Source organism: Petromyzon marinus, chromosome 53 (genome assembly GCF_048934315.1).
Source record: "Petromyzon marinus isolate PM22_M1 ecotype Great Lakes invasive population chromosome 53, UKy_Petmar_22M1.pri1.0, whole genome shotgun sequence".
Lineage (NCBI taxonomy): Eukaryota > Metazoa > Chordata > Hyperoartia > Petromyzontiformes > Petromyzontidae > Petromyzon > Petromyzon marinus.
The window spans coordinates 340,539-364,144 of NC_133719.1; the positions used below are offsets into that span (position 1 = coordinate 340,539).

General features: G+C 45.3%; 1 protein-coding gene across 2 annotated transcripts in view; it reads left to right on the plus strand.

The window, feature by feature from the left end:
• LOC116953862 (ATPase MORC2-like) overlaps nt 1-20,182 on the plus strand; it is a 54,311-nt gene extending 34,129 nt beyond the window's left edge. For both annotated transcript variants that reach the window (XM_076051882.1, XM_076051883.1), the window contains exons 19-25: nt 164-218; nt 1,459-1,560; nt 2,494-2,604; nt 2,883-2,962; nt 6,123-6,216; nt 13,287-13,424; nt 14,668-20,182. In XM_076051882.1, the coding sequence (XP_075907997.1) occupies nt 164-218; nt 1,459-1,560; nt 2,494-2,604; nt 2,883-2,962; nt 6,123-6,216; nt 13,287-13,424; nt 14,668-15,027 (940 nt within the window). In that variant the 3' untranslated portion in view covers nt 15,028-20,182. The remainder of the gene's footprint in view (nt 1-163; nt 219-1,458; nt 1,561-2,493; nt 2,605-2,882; nt 2,963-6,122; nt 6,217-13,286; nt 13,425-14,667) is intronic.
• Nucleotides 20,183-23,606: the final 3,424 nt, after the last annotated feature.

Consider the following 23,606-nt stretch of genomic DNA (forward strand, 5'->3'; position numbering starts at 1 on the left):
TGTGTGCGATCCCATTACAAGTGATTCGCAATGTCGTTTTTCAAAAGTTGGCCAATTTTCGATTAAATGGGATCAAATTAATGGGTCTGAATGAAGACACGGTTGAGATGGTGTACAGTTGTAGGGATTGAGTGATGGGCTGTGTTGTTGTTCTGTTTTACAGTTGCGAGGCTATGGAACAGGACCCTCACATTCCCCTGCAGATCATTAAGAAAAAGGTTAAGCCAGTGCATAGTACTTACACAACGGGGGAGTGGGCAGGCTGCAGCATGGACACTGTGCAAGAAAAATTACTCACCGTAGCCTCTTATAAGCAAGTGGTGTGTCACTGCATCTTACAGGGATGCACGCAGAGAGCTACAGATTTGTAAAGATTCCCACAGACTCGCGCAGACACCCAGACTCGCACAGAGGCACAGTCCAACACGTGTCACTCTGTGTGATATCGCTTCTAGACGCAGCAGCTGCCACCATTCGTAGTCATAACCTACAATGGGTGTTTGTCTCTTGGACAAAATTGCATCCAGGTAATAGCTGGCACAGAGAGAGAAAGAGGCAGAGAAGGTGCCTCCTTCCAAAGATTACCAGCTCTTCCCCACTCGTCATTTGGCATTTTATTCTTAGACTAGGATGGTGGATGTCAGGGGGGCGTTGGTTGAATTGTTTAATGGACTTGGGCTGGATGCGTCACGGCCGGAAGGGATGGCAGCACCAATGTTTTGGAATGTTTCCTCCCTTAACATCGTACATTCACATTTCCTCCCACATTTGGAAATGTGATTTGTCCTCGCTTGTGTATCAATCAATGTTGATGTGAGATACTATGTGTTGTTGTCCTGGTGTGGCCTGGGACTGTGGTTGTTGTTGTTGTTGTTTTGCCTTGCCCAAGCTTGAATTTAGTGTTGAAAAACCAGTAGGAATTGATGTACTTATACCATTTGTACTTATATGCTTGATTTTTTTGTACTTGTTTAACTTTTCTCTGTATTGCATTCCAAGTCTTTGTTTTGTATTATTTCTTATTGTAACTTGCTGATCACCTGCCCCTACTAGACATCTGGAAAAAAGAGCTGCATAGCTCATCAGATTCCTCCTCCAGGATAAAAAAGATTATGATTCTGACTAGCAGAGCATCAGGGAAAGGAAGGGAACGAGTGCCAGAGAAGAGGGACGTCCACACATGGGAGACAGAGTGATGAATTTGTTGTGCGCAGGAACTGGGACCGAGTCATCGCACGGTGAGACCCCAAGAGGTGGCAACTGCTTGGGGGGATGGGGGGTGGTTGATGGGGGGGAGGCATCATCCAGCAGTGGATAAAACATGGCTGTTGACTGATGATGGAGATAAATGGCAGTTCCGCAAGAGTTGAAGGCCACATTGGGGCATCATTGCTCAACAGTTGATTCCTCCTTCGCTCTAAATAAAGATTCTGATTCTAATTTGTCTTCTCTATACAGGCCACGCGTAAATCTGGCGGCAGCTCGCACACTTGCAGAGACAGCCCCAGCACCTCCTGTGACTCCACAGCCCGAGGGAAGAAGCGACGGATAACGACGAGGGTGGGGTTGCACATGGAAATCATCGCCCCCTACTGGCAGACTAATGCACAGGGACCGCTGCTACTGGGCCGTGCCTCTAGGCTTGACCCTAAACTAGTTTACATTACTAACATCAATTGAACGTTATGGCGGGACCCCGGGGTCCCATAAGCCCCCAGCTCTCACATAAACTGCGTTACGACGTAATTTTATATCTGTTGAAGGGGAACGATACAGCAATCTATTCCTCTCGTCGAGCTCTATACGATGCGCTAATCAAAGTTTAAAAGTTTTGTTTCTTCTGCGCACTCGTCCTCGCTGCGCTTGGACGACATGACAACAGAATGATCTGCGCCAGGTGGGTCGCAGCGTTTACGTGCGCAGTGGGACGGAGTCGCCAAAAATAAATAAATACGATTTTGACTTCCGTTTATTCGGAACCCTGGGGTCCCGCCATAAGGTTCAATTCATGATGCATTATATTTTTTTATGAATTTTGTATTTTTTTATTTTTAATATTACAGGGGTAATCCTTCAACATTCATCAATTATGATTTAAAGCTTTCGTGACTGCAGTAATTCATATTCTTAGTTTTTTCGGTAAAGTCACGTTGAAGGGAAACAACAAAAGACGACCGTTTGAGTTATGGTCGAAACGTTGTGAGAATTTTTTATTGTTTTATATATTTTATTATTTTGTTGTTTCCCTTCAACGTGACTTTACCGAAAAAACTAAGAATATTCATAAATTATGTTTTGTTTCAATTCAGTCAATTTTATTTCCATTTAAATGTCATCTAAAGAGGAAGAATACAAAGATAAATTCATAATTATAATAGATAAAATATGAACCGATGTGTCCTGACTTTTGGGTCACCCTGTATAACAATAACCCTATGTGTCCTGACTTTTTGGCCCCCCTGTATATATTTTTATTATAAATGGGTCCTGCAGAGCGAGAAAGCGAGCGTTGCGATCATCATTTCTAGCAGCTCGGAAACAGAACAAGGAGGAGAAGAGAGCGACACCCCTTCTGAGCCCAAGCGCAGATCCCAGCAGAGCAAGGTTTTCGACTGCCTGCTACACACGAGCAAAGACAAATGTCCCCCGTAAAGCCTTTAACGGACTGTTGGGGCAAGTGCTGTAAGCGAGATACAGCACCTATGTAATGTTTACTACACACAGCACAATGTACTCAAGGTTTGTAGTGCAGCGCACTAACCGCTGCACCACCGCTCTCACTGCAGTTTAACACCTTCAGAGGTGCCCTAGTTTATTACGTACCCTTCACCAGCAGTGGCTTGAATCTGCAATTTCAGGGGCTCTTTCCTCCACTTTCTCAGGAGCGTAACGAGACGACACGGAGAGAGGCCGGCGAATCGCGTGATGCCGATGTCGTGACCGGAATATCTGACCTCTTCAGGTGACAGTGATAATGGTGGTGGTGTTGATAGTGGTGTTGATGAATATCTGAACCTGTCTTGGGCCTACCCTTGGTCGACTCGGCCTAAAATGAATACCTGGTGCAGCGTGTAAACATTGCCACTGGGGAGATCAAAGGCAGCCCGGCGTGGTTCTAGCCACCCACCCCCTCATGTGCCGTGCCGGCCTTCATACGTGCTACTCGCTAACAACAGCACTTGCCTCAACATTCTGTTAAGGCTATACGGGGGATCTTTGTATTTGGTGGGCCCAACCACGGTCAGCAGCTCCACTGGGCGCATCGTGACCGCAGAGATCCCTGGTTCGACTCCACCTCCCGACCCTGCAGAATCATCCCATGCATGGTGGTGTAAAGTGTAGGTAACTCCCACTTCAATGCTGGCGAATGGTACGAGAGGTTTATTTATTACTTGCGGGAAGTACCCGGCGTTGCTCGGGGGAAAAATATATTTCAAAACTTATCTTAAAAACATAACATACATTTCTAAGCTATTGTGAAAGACTGGCGTGCCATTTGTCCGTCAACAAAATTATAAGAGGCTTGCAGAAGTACAAAAAGTTATTGAAAGTAGGGGGTAAATCGTTGCTCTAAAAGGTTTCCGAAAATTGTCGACCCCCCACCCCTCAAAATATTTTTACCCCCGTGTAGGCTAAACACCCTACATACACTAGAGTGAGTAGTATCTAGTGACTATAGTAGTATCTGACTACACAGTAGTATCTACTGATTATAGTAGTGTCTATTTACTCTATATTAGTATCTACTGGCTGTAGTAACTACTGACCGTAGTAGTATCTACTGACCCTAAAGTATCTACCGACTCCATAGTAGTAACTACTAACTCTATAGCAGTATCTGCTGACTCTATAGCAGTATCTACTTTATAGTCGTTATTACTGACTGCAGCAGTATATATTGACTGTAGTGGAATCTACTGACTGTAGTATTATTTACTGACTATAGTATCTACTGACTGTACGGTAGTATCTACCGACTATAGTAGTATCTACCGACTCTATAGCAGTAACTACTGAATCTATATTAGTATCTACTGACTATAGTAGTAACTACTAACTATGGTAGTATCTTGCTGACTCTATAGTAGTATCTGCAGACTATAGCAGCACCTACTAAATCTATAGTATCTACTGACTATAGTAGTAACTACTAACTCTATAGTAGTATCTACTGACTGGTAGTATTTACTGACCATAGTAGTATCTACTGACAGTAGTATCTACTAACTATACAGTAGTATGGAATGACTATAGTAGTATCTACTGACCGTAGAAGTATCTAACTGTAGCAGTATTTACTGAGCATAGTGGTATCTACTGACTAGTAGTATCAACTGACTCTATAGTAGTATCCACTGACTATAGTAGTAACTACTAACTCTAGTATCTGCTGACTCTATAGTCGCATCAACCAACTCTATAGTATTAAATACTGACTCTACAGTAGTATCTAATGACTATAGTAGTATCTACTGAATCAATAGTATCTATTGACTATAGTAGTATCCACTGACTACTATGTAGTATCTGCTGACTCAATAGTATCTACTGACTATAGTATCTACTGACTTTGCAGCAGCATATACTGACTGCAGTGGAATCTACTGACTAGTGTCATCTACTGATTCTATAGTAGTATCTACCGACTCTACAGTAGTATCTACTGAGCCCAGTAGTATCTACCGACTATAGTATCTACCGACTCTACAGTAGTATCTACTGAGCCCAGTAGTAGCTACTGACTGTATAGTAGTATCTATTGACTGTAGTAGTAGCTACTAACTGTAGTAGTATCTACTGACCCTACAGTAGTATCTACCGACTTTATAGTCGTATCTATCGACTCTGTAGCAGTTAACTGCTACTTAACAGTGTCGTGGTGAGGCCTAGTCCCGTGCAGACCCCTCGGCCTGGCCTAGATTGCCCAGCCGGCCGAGGTAGCACCTTGGCAGGCTGGAGCTGGGCTGCTATAACCCACACCCCCATTGCTCACTCTACAGTAGCAGTAACTACAAACGCTACAGTAATATCTACCTACTCTATGGTCATATATACTAACTCTATAATAGTACTAACTTAACAGAGTGCGTGGTGAGTCCTAGTCATGTGCAGAATTCCCGGCCTCGCCTAGATTGCCCAGCCGGCCGAGGTGGCACCTTGGCAGGCTGGGGCTGCGCTGCTACCCCCCCCACCATCCCCCGCTCTACAGTAGTAGCTACGGACTATAGTAGTAGTATCTCCTGACTCTATAGTAGTAAGTGCACACATTGGGGCAGGGGGGGAGAAGAGGACATCACACTTTGAAGAATTTACCTCAGCGTTGTGTGTATTTTTTCTGCATTTTTAACGCGAAGAATTCCCCCCTCCCCCCACCGATCGCGTGTGTGCATTGCTAGGGGCAACCACGGTTCAGCTTTCTTGCGCATGCGCAGATGCGTGCTTTAGCGCGCGCTCAGCGTAGTAATATAATAGTAATAATTTGTTAATTTAACTACTTTAAAGTTGACGGACGTGAAATAGGAATAGTGCTGGCTCACCACGGGGCTTATCGCGTGGTATCTGGGTACTTTTTTTTAAACGTATACTCCACGGTTCGCGAGTTAAAACCCGTCGCAAGTTTCGTCCACAGACACACAGACAGACAGACAGACAAAAAATGACTTTTATAGGTAAGATAGGTATGGGTCCTAATTTGATGCAAAATCTACACAATACACAATGCAACAATCATTAGCGCTGTTTTCTTGCGTTGAATTGAGGCACTCCCAGAAGGCCATGTGTTCGTATACTTCACGGCCAGAAGTGACGGTGGCCGGTGGTCAAGAATAGCGATGGAGTGTTGGAGCCAAAGCAGAAGTGACAGTGGCCGGTGGTCAAGACTAGCGAATGAGTGGCAGCCAAAGCAGGGAATGCCTCCCAACAAAATTACGTCCCACCGTGGAGATGAAACGGTGATGGAATGATGAAATCTTCTCGTGCGGAGGGGGTAGACCGATAGTATTGCATCATGAAATTGGGAGAGCATAGAAAATAGCAATGGCTTGGGAGACGGGGGAGCGCGGTGGGGTGGGGGCGTCATTCATCAGTGGATAGATTTTGACCGATAATTGAATTTTCAACAGGAATTGTCTGGGGTTCCTGTGGTTTCCCGAATACCACATTTCTCTGGACAACATCCGCACCATGAGCGTGGAAGAACTCAACGCTTTTCCACTGGTAAGAGGCGTATTCGGCAACCGTGTGAGTCTGAGTTTCTGTGTAATTCTCAATGTTTGCATCTCTGCTTGTCTCTGTGTATGTGAATCTGTGTATGTGTCTCGATGTGAGTATGTGAGTCTATCTATGTGAGTCTATCTCTGTAAATCTCTGTGCGAATCTGTGTGTCTCTATAAATGTATAGCTCTGTACGAATCTGGTGGTGATGGTGGTCATGACAGTGGTGGTAGGGATAGTGGTGATGATAATGGGTGGTGGCGGTTGCTGCCTAGTGCTACAGGCAAGCGAGGCTGCACTGGCTGGGTCATGTAGCCTGCATGCCCAGCCACCGCATGCCCAAGCATTTCCTGTTTTGCCGAATAGATGGGGCTAAACGGAAAACGCATGGGCTAGAGAAGAGATGGACTAATGTGATAGAGAAGGATGTGGAGTTGCTTGGACGTGCTGACGGCTGGTACCAGCAGTGTCCAGATCGGCATCTGTGTGGTTCGTGAAGGACGCTATGGGGAGTTGGAAGCCGTCACCCTCCAGCAATAACGAAGGGCAGAGGAGCGATGCTCAAAACGAGCAGAGCGCCGAGCGGCTAAAACAGAAAGTTGATAGTGGGGAGCACAGTGCATCTGTTAGTCAACTCATGACACCTGAGTGTTTCATGACCTGCCAGCGGGCCTCAAAATGCATATGACACATGCACTACGGTAACGTTAATGCCACCTAGTGGTGAACGGCGGTTGTCGATGGTTGTGGTGATGGTGTTGGAGATAGTGGTGGTCATCATGATGATGGTGTTGGTGGTGATAATAGTGGTGGTGATAGTATCTATGGGACCCCTTTTTTCCATTATCAAGATATTACAAGATAGACAAGGCGAGCAGTACAAGGAAATTGCAAGTACCAAAGCATTCATAGCTCGGGTTAAACATTTGTCGTGGTAGTGGTGATGCAAGTCCATGGGTCTTTTCGATTTGAAGCTTTCGTGACTGCAGGGATTCATCTTGGTTCTTTCGGTAAAGTCATGTAGAATGGAAATAAAATAAAAATAAAGCATAATAAAATAAAATTCTCACGACGTTTCGGCCGCAACACGAGTAGCCTTCCTCAGGTGAAGAAATGGAACTGTTGGGAAGACAGCGCTTCACTGCCAAGCTTGGCAGCGTCTTTAAAGCTGGGTGGGAGGAGCAGAGCGCCTTGAGGAAGGAGTTTACATATCAACAGAAGAATTTAGCATTGAAGTAGCTGTGTTAATGTGTTGGGTTAGCAGGATGTTAAAGTCAGAAATTAGCATGTAACTGGGAGATTAGCATAATGTTAGTGTGAGGGATTAGCATGTAACTATGTCGTAAAAAGTGGCGGTTTCTTTTTTCTTTTCAACGTTAGCACCACGGAAAGTGACGAGCTTTGTTCAGACGGACGAGTCCATCTATGCTCGGAACGGAGAAGGGGGGAGAGAGGGAAACAGCCACGCTGCGCTGCTCTGTCCTGTGTTGCGTTACAACTATGCTATAAACTAGACTACTATACATTACAATAGTATACCTTCCAATCTAAACTACATTGTATAATATCGTATACACAGCCCAATGTAAGCTCTAACATGCATTATACTCTTGGGTTTTATTCGGTAAAGTCACGTAGATAAAATAAAACAAAATAAAACAATTAAATCACGACGTTTCGGAGGCAACACAAGCTTCCGTCTTCAGGTGGAAAAGTCAACGTAGAATATCTGTGTCAGGAGCACAGTTCAGAGGCGACCTTGGATTATATACAGGTTAAGGGAGGGGGGAGGAGTCGGTAAGGGGGCGAGGGTGGGAGGGCTGGGCTAAGCAGCCTTTTGATAGAATGCTGCGGGTAACACCCACTTCTCAAAGCTCACATCAAAGGGCCCCCCGATGTGGGATCACATCAAAGGGTCCCCCAGTGCGAGCTCACATCAAAGGGCTCGCATCAAAGGGCCCCTCGATGTGAGCCCACACCAAAGGGTCCCCCGATGCGAGCTCACATCAAAGAGCCCTTTGATGTGAGCTCGCACTGGGGGACCCTTTGATGTGAGCCCACATCGGGGGGCCCTTTGATGTGAGCTTTGAGAAGTGGGTGTTACCCGCAGCATTCTATCAAAAGGTTGCTTAGCCCAGCCCTCCCACCCACCCACGCCCCCTTACTGACTCCTCCCCCCTCCCTTAACCTGTACATAATCCAAGGTCGTCTCTGAACTGTGCTCCTGACACAGGTATTCTACGTTGACTTTTCCACCTGAAGACGGAAGCTTGTGTTGCCTCCGAAACGTCGTGATTTAATTGTTTTATTTTGTTTTATTTTATCTACGTGACTTTACCGAATAAAACCAAAGAGTATGAATCCTTGCAGTCACGAAAGCTTCAAATCTAAAATTATGCATTATATTGATATGCCTCCAACTTAACTTTTTTCTAAATTACATGACTATACACCATAATATACACTGCCTTAGACAAACCCCACCCTTGAATTATACAATGCGTTACTATACACTACCCTATACTTTAGACTATAAAATATTAGACTTGTAATATGACACTGTATTATTCTACCAACCCTACTGTATACCACACTGCTGTATATTCACTATACAATTACGATACTATATATTGCCTTATGAATTATGTTAAACCGGATTCCCACCACCACCCATCCCAGAAGAAATCCCTCATCAAGACTATACCAGGGGTCGGGAACCTTTTTGGCTGAGAGAGCCATGAAAGCCACATATTTTAAAATACATTTCTGTGAGAGCCATATAATATATTTTAACACTGAATACAACTAAATGCCTGTATTTTTAACTAAGACGACCAATTTTAGAATATAATAAGTCTCTGTATCCTTTTTCATAACGTTATACCAACAACCAATAAATAAAATACTTCTTACCATTAATGCGACTTCTGGTGCTGCATGGTTTTGCTGATGGCTTTGTAGTCTTGTTGATACGTGGTGAGGTTAAGCTTCATGCAGGCGTTGAGGCTTTCATCCGTTAAACGGGATCGTAGGTTGGTCTTTATGTTTTTTAGATGTGAGAACGGCTGCTCACGTGAATACGTAGAACCAAACATGGTCAATACAGCAATACTCACATGCTGCAGTATGTGACAGGAAGCGCGTTCCATGTTTTGACAATCAGCTGGTCTGCGGGTTGAAGTTTTTTCAGTTCTGTCCACTTGTGTTTGCTTGCCAGCTCTGCTTGCTGTCGTTCAAGTCTTTCCAAATCTTCATTCATTGACTTGAACTTATTCACCCACATGTCTGAGGCCTTCAGGTCAGCAACTTCCAGCTCAAAATCTCTGATGGAGACACCAGGGATGTAACTCAGGTCGGCTTTGTCCACTGCACACTCGTGTGGATGAGTGATGAACTTGAAAAGACGAGTGTGCTCACAAAGCGTGCTTTGAATGACTGCTGGAGATCAGATGTGAAGCCAGCTAGCTGCTGGAGATCAAAATGTTGAACGGGGTCACTTGCTGTGCACGCATCTTTAAATTTTCTCAGTTTTTCAAAGTGCAGTAAATGACCTGCTTCAATATCCACGATGAAGAGTTCCAGCTTGTTTTCAAATGCAAACACTGCTTGTTGAATGGATAAGACTGTATTTCCAATGCCTTGCATTTTCACATTGAGCTGGTTCAGATATCCAGTCATGTCCACAAGATAGTAAAACTTCAGGAGCCACTCAGTGTTAGCTAGCTCAGGATGCTCGACATCTTTCATTTCAAGAAAAGTCCGGATTTCGCTCAGGCAAGCCGCAAAACGGCTGAGCACCTTCCCTTTTGACAACCAACGCACTTTGCTGTGCAAAAGCAGACCGGGATAATGATTCCCAACTTCATCCAGCAGTGTTTTAAACTGGCGATCATTTAAAGCTCGGGCAACAATAAAGTTGACCACCCGAATGACCAGTGACATCACCTCACCAAGCTGCTCGCCACACATTTGAGCACAAAGCGCCTCCTAATGTAGAATGCAGTGAAGACTTAGGATTGGTCTTTTTTCATGTTGACGAAGAAGCGCTACAAATCCTCTGTTTTTCCCCACCATACACGGAGCACCATCAGTACACACCGAAATAAGCTTATCCATCGGTAGACTTTTTTCTTTAGCGAACTCAATGAAAGACTTGAATAAATCCTACACTCTTGTTGACCCTTTCATTGGCAAAACAGCAAGACTTTCCTCACGCAGTGTGTCACCGGCAGCATACCTTGCAATCACACTGAACTGGGATAAATGACTTACGTCTGTTGACTCATCCAAAGCAAGGGAAAAGTATGGCGCTGCATTTAGATCCTTCACTTGTGTTTCCTCCACTTGATTTGCCATCATTATGGTACGATCGTGAACAGTTTTTGCTGACAGAGGCATGTCTTTTATTCGTTTGATTATCTTGTCTTTATCCGAAAAGTCAAAAAGTTCGTTGGCCACATCAAGCATGAATGTTTTGGCATACTCGCCATCTGTGAATGGCTCTCCGTTCCTCACAATTGCTAAAGAACCAGCAAAGCTAGCTGAATTCCAATCACCTTGTCTGGTCCATACACGGAGTTGCTGCTGACTAGCTTGCACTCTGGACAGTAGCTCTTGGCATGCCTTCTTTCTGCTGTCCCCCGCTGGATATTTCGATGCAAATGTAGCATGGCGTGTGTCGAATTGCCGCTTTATACTTGACCGTTTCATCGATGAAATTTTATCATTGCATATTAGACACCGCAGAACCTGCTCTCTCCACAAAGGCGAATTCTTCTGTCCATTCGTGCTGAAATGTGCAGTACTCACCTTTTTTTCTTTTCGCCATCTTCATCAAAAGGGTTTGCTCTGCATAAATTAGCTAGCTGACTATTTGATTAAAGGACAGAAGTTTACTTCTTGACCTCACAACGACCCGTAGGCTACCGCATTATCCAATAAAAATAGAGTTTTGGTGTCGGACAGCTGGGATTGGCTCCAGCCACCTGCAACCCTGAACAGGAGCGGTAGAAAAATGGATGGATTAAAATGCATGAGAATGTTTTATATTTTAAACGTTATTTTTAACACTGATTTCTGTAATGTTTTACTTTAATGTCAGCGGAATTATTCATTACTTATGTTAAGAAATGTCAGCTAAGATTTATTTGTGAGCCAGATGCAGTCATCAAAAGAGCCACATCTGGCTCGCGAGCCATAGGTTGCCGACCCCTGCTCTATACCATAGAGGCCAATGCATCTCCGACCAGGAACACATTGCCAGTGAACTCAAGCACGTACACCAAGCTCTCAAGGATAATGGTTACTCCGACTACACAATCCGCAAAGCCATCACTCCAACCATGAAGGATCCTCTAGAGGAGCCATTCAAAACCATCACCTTACCCTACATTGCCGGGGCCACAAAAAAGATCTCAAATCCTGAATAAACACAAGATCCAGGTCCGATTAAACACAGTACATAAAATCCGTGATCTAGTTCCGTCTGTAAAAGATGTGGTTCCAGACATACAGTACCCGGGCGTCTACAAACTAAGTTGCCTCTGTGGTAGCAGCTACATTGGAGAAACCAAACGCCAAATCTCGGACCGCATCCGTAAACATAAAGCAGACTTGAAACACAGTAGGACGAACACCTCAGCCGTGGCAGATCACTGTTATAATTCAATGGGCTCACATGACATTGACTTTTCCAATACGGAGGTTCTCTGCAAGCCATCCGGCTACCATGAGAGATTTGTTCATGAGGCCATTCACATATACAAACACAGAGAAAATTTCAACCGAGAAGATGGATTCTGGCTTAGTAACCATTGGAAAGACGTTATAAACCATTTCGGTTCTTGATTGATTGTATTTTACGGTGACTTTCAGACCGCAGTCCATTCGCTGGCACTGCCTCTTAGTACCTTTCACACGACGGTCAATGGTATGGTTTATAGCATGTTGTATAATAATAAATAGTATAACAGTGTAATGTTTAACATAATTCATAAGGTAATATATAGTATCGTAATTGTATAGTGAATATACAGCAGTGTGGTATACAGTAGGGTTGGTAGAATAATACATAGTGTAATATTACAAGTCTAACATTTTATAGTCTAAAGTATAGGGTAGTGTATAGTAACGCATTGTATAATTCAAGGGTGGGGTTTGTCTATGGCAGTGTATATTACGGTGTATAGTCGTGTAATGTAGGAAAAAGTTTAGTTGGAGGCATATCAATATAATGCATAATGTTAGAGCTTACATTGGGCTGTGTATACGATATACAATGTAGTTTAGATTGGAAGGTATAATATTGTAATGTATAGTCTATAGCATAGTTGTAACGCAACACAGGACAAAGCAGCGCAGCGTGGCTGTTTCTCTCCCCCCTCCTCCATTCCGAGCATAGATGGACTCGTCCGTCTGAACAAAGCTCGTCACTTTCCGTGGTGCTAACGTTGAAAAGAAAAAAGAAACCGCCACTTTTTCCGACATAGTTACATGCTAATCCCTCACACTAACATTATGCTAATCTCCCAGTTACATGCTAATTTATGACTTTAACATCCTGCTAATCCAAGACATTAACACGGCTACTTCAATGCTAAATTCTTCTGTTGATATGTAAACTCATTCATCAACGCGCTCTGCTCCTCCCACCCAGCTTAAAAGACGCTGCCAAGCTTGGCAGTGTTCACTGACAGTTCTGTTTCTTCACCTGAGGAAGGCTACTTGTGTTGTGGCCGAAACGTTGTGAGAATTTTATTTTTATTATTTTATTTCCATTCTACGTGACTTTACCGAAAGAACCAAGAAGATAAATCCATGGGTCTTACCAATATTCAGGCTGGTGTTGTGTATACCTTGTGCCACACAGGGACAACTGCTGCTGGGATTATGGGTGGGGGGGGGACAGTAGGTTCTCCCAGGCTAATCTGCAGCAGCACATTTAAATGCTCGAGATTACCTATGAGTGATATAAAACGATTATTGCCTCGTCTATCAAACAAACCTTTACGTCCTTCCCCTCTTGTCTGTGCCCTCATCTCCTTTGGTGCTCTGTGTTGCTTGGCTTGTGACAGGCGCAGCTGTTGCAGATGTACCAGGAGAAGATGTTTCAGGTTATGGAGCAGGTGGTGGTGCAGAACCAGCGGCACCTTGAGGAGCAGCTATGCTGCTTCCGCGAGAAAGTGCGAGTGCTTAGAAGCGTCATAGGGAAGGTGCGTGTACATGGTGGAAGTGTTTACCCAGGCTACCGTGGGCTCGCCTCCCATCAACGGGAGGCATGGAATGGTGGTGGTGGTGGCTTATACCCCCACTGAAGATAAACATCATTGGAGGGATGCAGGCAAGGCCAAGGATTTGGGTATTCTTGGCCACGGTCACGCCCTCTCTATGCTTGCTAAACCTGGTCCCCCCAATGGAACATCTGTGCCGGTTAGAAACATTCAGGCTAGCCTGCCTACGATCCATCCTGGAACTAGGCTATATTCTGTGAGCTCACAAATCCTTGAAAGATGTGGACACATTGCCATAGGTGAGCTCCTCCAGCAGGCAAGGCTGCATTGGCTGGGGCACGTAACCCGCATGCCAAGCCACTGCATACCCAAACAGCTTTTATTTGGCCAGATAGAGGGGGCTAAATGGACGCAGCACAGGCTAGAGAAGAGATGGACTAATGTGGTACAAGAGGATATGCGGCTGAGTGGATTTTATGCCGACTGGTTCCAGCGGTGTCAAGATCAGCCTCTGGATGATACTCATTGAACGCTACTGGACAGTTGGAGCAGTCACCCTCCAGCAACAACGGAGGGCAGAGGAGCAAAACTCGAAACAACGATTGGAGTGCCAAGTAGCTAAAACACAGCAATTTAGCACAGTAGGGGGCACAGGTGGTGCATCTGCCGGTCATTTCAGTCAACCCGTGGCACCTGGGTCTGTCCCTTGATCTGCCAGCGAGCCTTTGACACTTCATGTGGCCGTAAAGTGCACCTACAACAACTGCTATTCATCACTTAGTGGTGAATGGAAGTTGTTATCTACGTGACTTTACCGAAAGACCCAAAGAATATGGTGAATGGCAGTTGTTGGTTTTTACTCATCGCGATTGCTCACCTAGAACAGCTTTGCAGAGTCTCATTTAGCAGACGGGTCCTGCCGAGTGTTTAGCAGTTGGGGGGGGGGGTGGGGGGTGAGCGATAATTGCAGCTGCTGCGCTTAATTTCAATCCAATAATTACCGTGGTGTAATCCTTGTGTTGTTTTGACTTTTGCAACGTTGGCGCAGCGGCTTAACTCTTACCGAGTGCCGTCACGGGATCTTTCACGACCACTGCGAACGAAACAGACGGCGCGGTGGTAGCGTTAATGCGCACCGCCACCGCCGTGGTATTAACCGGGGCGGCCTGTGGGATTTGAGCTACGAATCTCTACCGTCGCACACCCTCCTCTCCTTCTCACGCAGGACGAGAATCCCGGCGACAACACGGACGCCGGCACGGACGCCTTCTTCGCGCGACTGGTCACAACCTATGCGCAGATGGCAGAATCCAGGCGGTCGACCAATGACGCGGGGGGGGAGGGTGACACGGGAGGTTGGGGAGAGGCCCACGCCCAGGAGGGCCCCCGCACCGTGCTTTTCACTGACCATGAGGAGGAGGGGCAGGAGAACGATGCTGGGTCCCCGCTCAGCCTGGGCCTACAAGACAGACCCACGGTGGATATGCAGACCCTGCAGGACGTGACGATGGATGTGCCGGTGGCGGAGTATAAGGTCGTGGAGGTTCCCTTAGAGGAGATAGACCCCCTTCCCCTGCATGATTAGCCATCCCCCCCTCTCATACGATTAACATTTGTGCACTAGTAGCATCTAAATGCAAGCACGTCTCCAAACACTTCACAGGGGGAAAGATTGTGTATATGTATAGCAATGTATAAATATATATTACGATATATATGTACATGAAAACTAATGGGGAGTTAAGTCTTGACTTCAACCAGGGCAGGAATGGAGTTTCAAGTGGTGTGGAGTTGCAGAGACGAAGATAATTCCCAGGCTCGCACACATGCGTAGGGAGCGGTAGTGTTAAGGTTAGCGCGCTGTGCTTTTGTTCTCAGCATGTTAATGCATGGCTCACAGTAGAAGTGAAACGTTTAGGCTGTCATCTGCCTGTACACTCGGCATGCTCACAATGTGTGGGAACTACAATTTATAATCTGGCTGTATTGTAATGGGATAACTCATGCGGCTACTCGAGATGCTATGTTTAACATATAAAACATATACTGGACATTAATGAACCAAAGTTAAGGGGAATTTTAACACGTAGGCTTTCGCGACCAATATTCATAATAAAGGTTTTTGGGTTAGATCGCGTTATTTATAAATGTGTCGTAACACTCCACCACCCGACACGGCCAATCAGCAAAAAAAGTGTCACGTTGACAAAAGACAAATAATTCACTACTTTAGCCCACCGGTGTGTTGAGTGAATCCACAACATTTACAGTTTGAGTCCTACGTTTCGCTGGTAATTACATCCAGCATCATCGGGCAATTACAATACCCCCCCTCCACCTCAAATCACTGCACCTGAAATGAGTTAAATGATGATGTCACCCTGCTGCTCTATTTAAAACCGGGAGCAAGCGAGGGCTTTACCATTCTGGCGAATTGCCCGATGATGCTGGATGCAATTACCAGCGAAACGTCGTACTCAAACTGTAAATGTTGTGGATTCACTCTTCAACACACCGGTGGGCTAAAGTAGTGAATTATTTGTCTTTTGTCAACGTGACACTTTTTTTGCTGATTGGCCGTGTCGGGTGGTGGAGGGTTACGACACATAAATAACGCGATCTAACCCAAAAACCTTTATTATGAATTAAGGGGAATTGTGAGGGTGGGATGAGTTATAACATGGCTACTTAATGCCACGCATCCACTCACCGCCTCAACCATTCACTCATCCATCCGCTCACCAGCTCAACCAATCAATCACCCACCCCACTCAGTCACCCGCTCAACCATTCACCCACCCAACCACTCACCCACTCAGCTGCTCACCCATGCACCCACTCACCCGCTTACTCACCCACTCATCCATTCCTTCACTCGCCCCATTCATTCACTCGCCCAATCACCCACTCACCCATCCAGCAATTCACCTACCCACTTCCTCACCTGTTGGCCTGGCATGGCACACAGTGTGAGTGCAAGTGGTCAGCATTATGCCAGGAGGCTGTTATATCTTCAATATCAATGTTAACCCATGAATCCACCTGTATATAATCTGTCTGGCTCCTGAAGACATTCATTTAAACATAATTCAGCAAACACTAGCAAAGCGTGTTAATATAACTCTGTTTTTGCATATACATTTTAAGAAATGGACAAATGAATGTTCAATCGCAATTTGGAGGTGTGAATCCAGGCTCAGATTTCTCTTTCGCTGTTTTCGTATTCTGCCTTCATGCTTGTAAAAATTCCATAGAAAAAAAAACCCCAATTGTTTTATTTAAATCTCCAAGTTTAATTGGGTTAATGTATGTTGAACGTCTTTTGCATTTCTCTCGCACTGTGTGGCTAATAGAAGGTGCGGGAATAGGTAAAACTTTACACTCGCACTGGCACAGTGAACAAGGTGGTGGTGTGGTCAACCATGCCTGGCCACCATCTGCTCAACTGATGATCAATAAATCTGATGAAGGCCCACAATAAGTTCAGCTATCACTTTTCAATAATATTTGCTGTCGGCAACAAACTGTCAGGTTCATAAGGGAGTGTATCAACAAGTCCACCACCGCTCCCCACACATACACTTCCGTACGTATACATTTCACGCGTGTCGGTAACAATATAAATACAATGGCAATCATTAGCTTCTCATTGGATGTGATGCCATTTTGACTTAACTTTCGTGACTGAAGGAATTCATATTCTTGGTTCTTTCGGTAAAGTCACGTGGATAGAAAATAAATAAAAATAATACAATAAATAGAAAATAATAAAAGCAAAAATCCACGACATTTCTATCGCAACACAAGCAGTCTTCATCAGGCGGAGAGAAAAGGGGGCAAGCCTCCAAATGCAACTGCTTATAAGGGCTTTCAAAGTGAGCAAAGCTGTGCGGCTTAAACAGCATGGGCAGGGCAGCCAGCGCAAATGTAGGAGCAAAGCACCAGAAGTACAAGTAAAGCGAGTGCGTTAGACAATGGGGGAGGGAGGGGCAGAGACAGGGGGAGAGTGAGGAGGTAGAGATAGAGGTGGAGCTGAAAGGCGAGGGCGCAGTCCAAGTGTGTTAAACAATGGGGGGAGGAATAGGGGGGAGAGAGGGGGAGGGGGCATTGCACCTCGCGACACCCATCCACACTGCTGACGGTAGAGGTTGACAAGAAAACACAAATTAAGTCATGACCCAAAGTGGTTGATGACGTCTTACCAATGATTGTTGAGTATAAAACCGTCGTCTCGGTTGAAATTGTGTGTATATATGGATGGCTTTGTGAACGAATCGTTGTTGATAGGCAGTCGGCTTGCAAAGTACCATCGTCTTAGAGAAATCAATTTCACATGAGCCAGCCGAATTAAAGTAATGATCAGCCAAGGCAGAAGTATTGGTCCTGCCTTGTTTCAGATCTGCCTTATGTTCACGAACACGGTCTGAGACATGTCATTTAGTTTCCCCAATGTAACTGCTGCCGCAGATACAGCTTAGTTTATAGACGCCAGGATATTGCATTTCAGGAATCTTCACAAATGGGATCAGATCACGAATGTTATGCACTGTTAAATCGGACCTGGATCTTATCCTGTGTTCAAGGTTTTGGAAATCTTTTTGGTTACCCCTGCTATGTAAGGCAAGGTGATGGTTAAGATTGGATCTTCAGATGGCTCCTTCCTCACGGATTGTGTAGTCAGAATATTCAAACGCCTTGAGAGCCTGGTGTACGTGTTGAGTTCACTGGTCAGATGTTCATGGTCAGAGATACATTGAGCTCTATGGTGTAGCGTTTTGATGAGGGAATTCCTCTGGAATGGATGGTGGTGGGAATCCGGTTTTAGGTAGGCGTCAGGGTTACTTTCCTGTAAACAGAGTGGCTCAATGAGCTATCTGGTCTCTTTTTGATTAAGACATCCAAGAAAGGTAGCATGCCATCCTTTTGTACCTCCATGGTGAATTTGATTGCTGGATGTATGGAATTGATGTAGTTGAGGAATTGTTTCAGAGCCGGTCGGCCATGTGGCCAGATGACAAACGTGTCATCCACGTATCTCTTCTATCTACGTGACTTTACCGTCATTGCAGCCCCCCCCCACCCGAGTTCCACCCCTCCCCCAGTTTTGTGCTGTTTGTTGTGGGAAAAGGGAGGCGACACTCCGGGAGAGTGGGGCAAGGCTGAGTGACAGGAGGGCCACGAGAGACGGCCATCAGCACGGCACGACCGCGTGGTCGCCTTAAATGTAGTGTTAAGAGGATGGAACTCGAGGCAGCCGCCCCCATCCACCTCCAGCACGTTCTGCTGGTGCAGCATGCGAGTGAGTTGGTTAAAATGTGGGTTGGTTAATATGGTTAAGTGTTTTATTTGCAAGAGCCGATGGTTCTTCGTTTTGGTCAACTGCACTGAGCGGCTGTGTTCTGGGAGCTCGGGTGGACTGGACTGCTTCACGAGGGGTTGAAGAGAGGACATTTAGGACCCACCCCTCAATTCGGATTTTTTTTTTTTAATAGATGGTGTGGACAAAATGCTATTTTTTACTATTAACATCCAATGGAGGTAATACAATCAAGTCACGGGCAAATGTACGTATTGATTTGTTTTTTACGCAAACTGGAGTGAAAATGCAAGCAAAACTTTTACAATATATTAGAAGTTTCACTTGAGATTATATCCAGCATCATCGAGTGTAATTAATTGGTTTATCCCTGGCGAGATAAACGAATTAATCTGGCGAAATGAACTAATTCTGATTCGATTACAACGCTGTTCATTAGACGCGTATAAGCTCCAGCCATGTTTATTACAAGTGAAATAAAATTATATGGCAGCGCCAGAACACGAATTTTCAACTGTGCATCATGATGCCAGTTTGTTATCTACCCGCCAGACGAATCCGGTCTTGTGTTGCAAAATACACGCACACCCCAAGCACACAGTCGTATGTTTTATATGTGAGCTGCACTAAAGTGGCTCAAGAACTTGTACTTTGGTGTCGTCTGTTTAATACACTGTGATGTCACGTCAGGTTCAGGTGACTGAAATAATTCCATGCTTCTGTAATCAATCACAGCGACGATCTCTGACTTGCGTCTTTATTTATTTCTTTAATGGGTGGACAGCTCCACGTTCCATTCCCCAAAATCACTACGTTCTTCGTTGCGTGGCGTAAGTTGGCGTATGGCTCGCTTGCGCTTCCCGCTCCTGCGCACCGCTGGCTGACGGCACACAAGGAGACAACCCCCCGGACCGCCACGTGGCCGCTGGCGTTCCTAAGGCGCGAGACATGGTCCCGCTTCAAGACTTACCACACTGACCTCGAGCCTCTTCCTGCTTCCCCTTATAACCCTCTGACGTGGAGCCAAGCCCCGCCTCTAGCCACGCCCATTCTAGAACCTTCCCTATGGTTCCCTGCGAGCACCCCTGAGCTCCGCCCTTGAACTTTGGCCCAGATGATCCCGCTCAATCCTGATTGGCTAATGGTTGATGCAGCGGAGCCTATCCAGCCGGTCGACGACCGTCGGTGTACTCTCTTATTACACTTCTAAAAATTACAAGTAAATATATATGTTCACCCATTGAGTCTCATTGTCTCTTGCATCATTTCTTATTGTGGCAATGTTGACATGTTCACTGAAATGTGCCACATGCCTCGTATTTAGATTTGTATGTCCACCCCTTATGGGCTCTCACCTGTTTATAAATGACTTCATTATTTAATTGGTATTAAAAAGTTGGCATGCCTCTGTCATTGACTGAAATGACCCCATGTGATTGATGATTGGATAAGTGGTCTGAGTGAACTTGCTCTGTCTTGAGGGAATGATGTAACATGTGTTCCAGAGCACTGTCACAAGAAACACCTTAGATTAAAGCATTTGGCTACTTTTTACGTGGCAGAAGTCAACAAATTATCTAGAATAGTTTCGACTGATTTTTATAGAGTTGTAATGAGAGCGCCATTGCCTGGATTATTCATGGGGCACGTATTTCATTCTACAGCCATACTTATCCATAGTGGGGTTTATATTTTGGTGGAAGTTGAGAGGCGGTTCCACCAGGGAGGCTTCGGGAACGTTCGGGAAGGTTCCTGAAGGGGTGTGGCCAGAGGCGGGACTTAGACCCGGGCTGGGGGATATAGGGGGACACGGAGCAATGCGAAAGGGTCGGTGTCGAAGACTGAAGAGGAACCCTGCCGCTGCTGCCCGCCATCTCATCCACCAAGTGGTGGCTCGTTCTCCAGCCGCTAATTAGCGCACCGTCAGCCAGCGGTGCGCTGGAGAGCGTGTGAGTGCCACGTGGCGCGGGGCAGCGTAGCTACTCGAAGAGTGGATGCCGCAAGGAGAAGAGACGGAGACGTGTGGCTGTACTGAGCTTTTATGAAATAAACAACTTAGATTTCTTACCGTGTCGGAGCACTCAGTTCAGAGTGATGCGTTCCCTAGTTACGTCGTCGCACCTGAGACCTTCCAAGTGAAATATTTTAATGGAATAAATAACGTAAAATGTGCATTTCACACACCTCAATCTCTTGAACGATGGAACATGATCCACCAATACTTCATGACGTAGTAAGACATGTTAATGGCTGCGTGATCTCGTGTCTCGGAATGTCACCCGCAGTGCAGATTGCAGCTATGGTCGTTTGGAGAACATCGATCCATAGGGTGTAAAAATCCCTAAATCCAAATAGCTCATTAAATTATTCGAGGAGCTATGTTATAGACAAGTCTCCATCACCAGTGGTCAAAGGCTATGATGGAAAACTATTGCCACACTTTTGTATATTCAGGTAAGTTGTGCCAATTGTAACGAAGAACACGTTTAGTAGCACTTTTAATCAGAAAGTTGCGTGTTCTGGTCTTGGAAGAGTCAGCCCATCATCGGTCTGGGGTCAAAATAAGTACCACTTTCTGAAGAGAAAAAAAACTATCCTGTGAAAAATGTTGCCTCCATTAAACGTGAAATTTCTATCATTGAAAATATCACCCATAAAAATAACATTACAGCTGCTATGTCAATACACTGCTTGAGGTAGGCCTCCTCATACTGTCAGTTATGGGTGTTGTTTGCGCATACTTCACCCATGCAGGTCATATACAACAACATTTGATTTTAACACTACCATATAAAATAAGAGCAGAGTGGCTGTTGTATATCGTTGTGGTTCCATTTAATATTAAGTTGCATTGACATGCGCACACTTACCTAATTGAAAATGGGTTTTGCATGTAAAATGTTTTATTTTACATGTAGAGGCAGCGCATGATAAAACGTTTTGTCGTCACTTGCCTCGGGTCCTATGATACCTGCCAATGTGACTAACCCAAAAGATAGCCGTTTTGGATACTCACACTCAATGTCAAAACGTTGCTGTGAATGTTCATGGTTAGGATTTGTTACGGTTAGGTTTTGGGTTTATGGTTAAGTTAGGGCTAGGGTTAGTGTTGGGTTAGGTGAGAGGTAGGTTTGGGGGTAGGTTATAGTTAGGTTAGGTTATGTATGGCTTCATTTAGCGATGGGTTTAGGGTTAGGCTAGCTTTGGGTTAGGGATTAGCTTTTGGTTAGGTTAAGGTTAGAGTTGGGCTAGAATAGGGTGTTAGACCAGGGGACGCCATTTTTAATGCCTATTTTTGGGTACCTCATTTTGACCTCCCCCCCCCCACACTTTTTTTCTGGCATCTTTGGTTGTCCCCTCAAACATCTGTGCAATAATTTTCGCAAAGCTTTCTTTCTGGAATAAATGTACAGTGCACCACTTTGTGTGTCACAAATATATCTCGGCCGAATATTTTGTGTTCGTCGCCAGTCCCCGGGGCCCGATCATCCCTGCCAATTTTGTGACTGTAACCCAAAAAACGGCCGCTTTGGATACTAACACACTCGATGTCATAATTCTTTTGAGGTGGGCACTTTTTGGGAAAGGAATCAATGTGTCCAAAAACTATATTTTAAGTGGTTGGATTCATGTTGAAAAACATATTTGGCAAACGTGTGTCTGGTGTTTTGGTCTTGAGATGCAAGCTAAGGTGAAACGCAGGTCGTGTTTAGGGGTTCGCTCAAAGAATCAGCTCCCTGAGCTAATTCCAACGACATACAGAACATCTCGTAATTTGTAGGCCTAGAAGGGGTATTGCACGGTAATATAGATGCATGCAAGTGCAGCCAGTCATTGTAATAACGTTAATGGTGGAGCAACCAAAATTGTCAATTGTACACACCACTACACGATATTTTTATTTAGGAAAATCCTACGGAGGAGATATTGATGGCACTGAAATGAACTTTCTGAGCCGATTCCAAATTAACAGCAACACATGTGTAGTGGAGTAATGCGCACGGGGGGTTGCAAGTGGTGTGCACGCATGCGCGAGTTACGGACAGTGAGGTCGCATCGTGGCGAACAGGTGCGGCGAGAGAGAGCAACGGAAAGGAGACGGCCAATCAAGATGCATAGCAGTGATTGGCTGGCTGCAAATGCAGGCGCGGAACAGGCGCTAGCTTGACGGAAGATTGAGGCGATAGCGGCGGAAGCCACGGGCGTGAGTCGACGGGAGCTCACCAGCTTCATTAATGAGGAGTTAATAAGGAGGGGGATACATACCGGAGCGTGTGTGAGAGAGGGGGGATTTGGTCGGAGTGAAGACAAGAGGAAAGACAAGAGAAGCTAGCAGAATCCTAAGTGTGAGCAGAGAGTATAGCGGAAGGCAAGCATTAGAGAAGCTAGCAGAGAGTATAGGAGGCTAGCAGTGGAGAAGCTAGCAGAGTATATAGCGGAAGGCTAGCAGTGGAGAAGCTAGCAGAGTATATAGCGGAAGGCTAGCAGTGGAGAAGCTAACAAGAGTATATAGCGGAAGGCTAGCAGTGAAGAATCTAGCAGAGTATATAGTGAGAGGCTAGAAGTGGAGAAGTTAGCAGAGTGTATAGTGAGAGGCTAGCAGTGGAGAAGCTAGCAGAGTGTATAGTGATAGACTAGCAGTGGAGAGGCTAGCAGAGTATATAGCGGAAGGCTATCAGTGAAGAAGCTAGCAGAGTATATAACGGAAGGCTAGCAGTGAAGAAACTAGCAGAGTGTATAGCAGAAGGCTAGCAGTGGAGAAGCTAGCAGAGTATATAGCGGAAGGCTAGCAGTGGAGAAGCTAGCAGAGTATATAGCGGAAGGCTAGCAGTGGAAAAGCTAGCAGA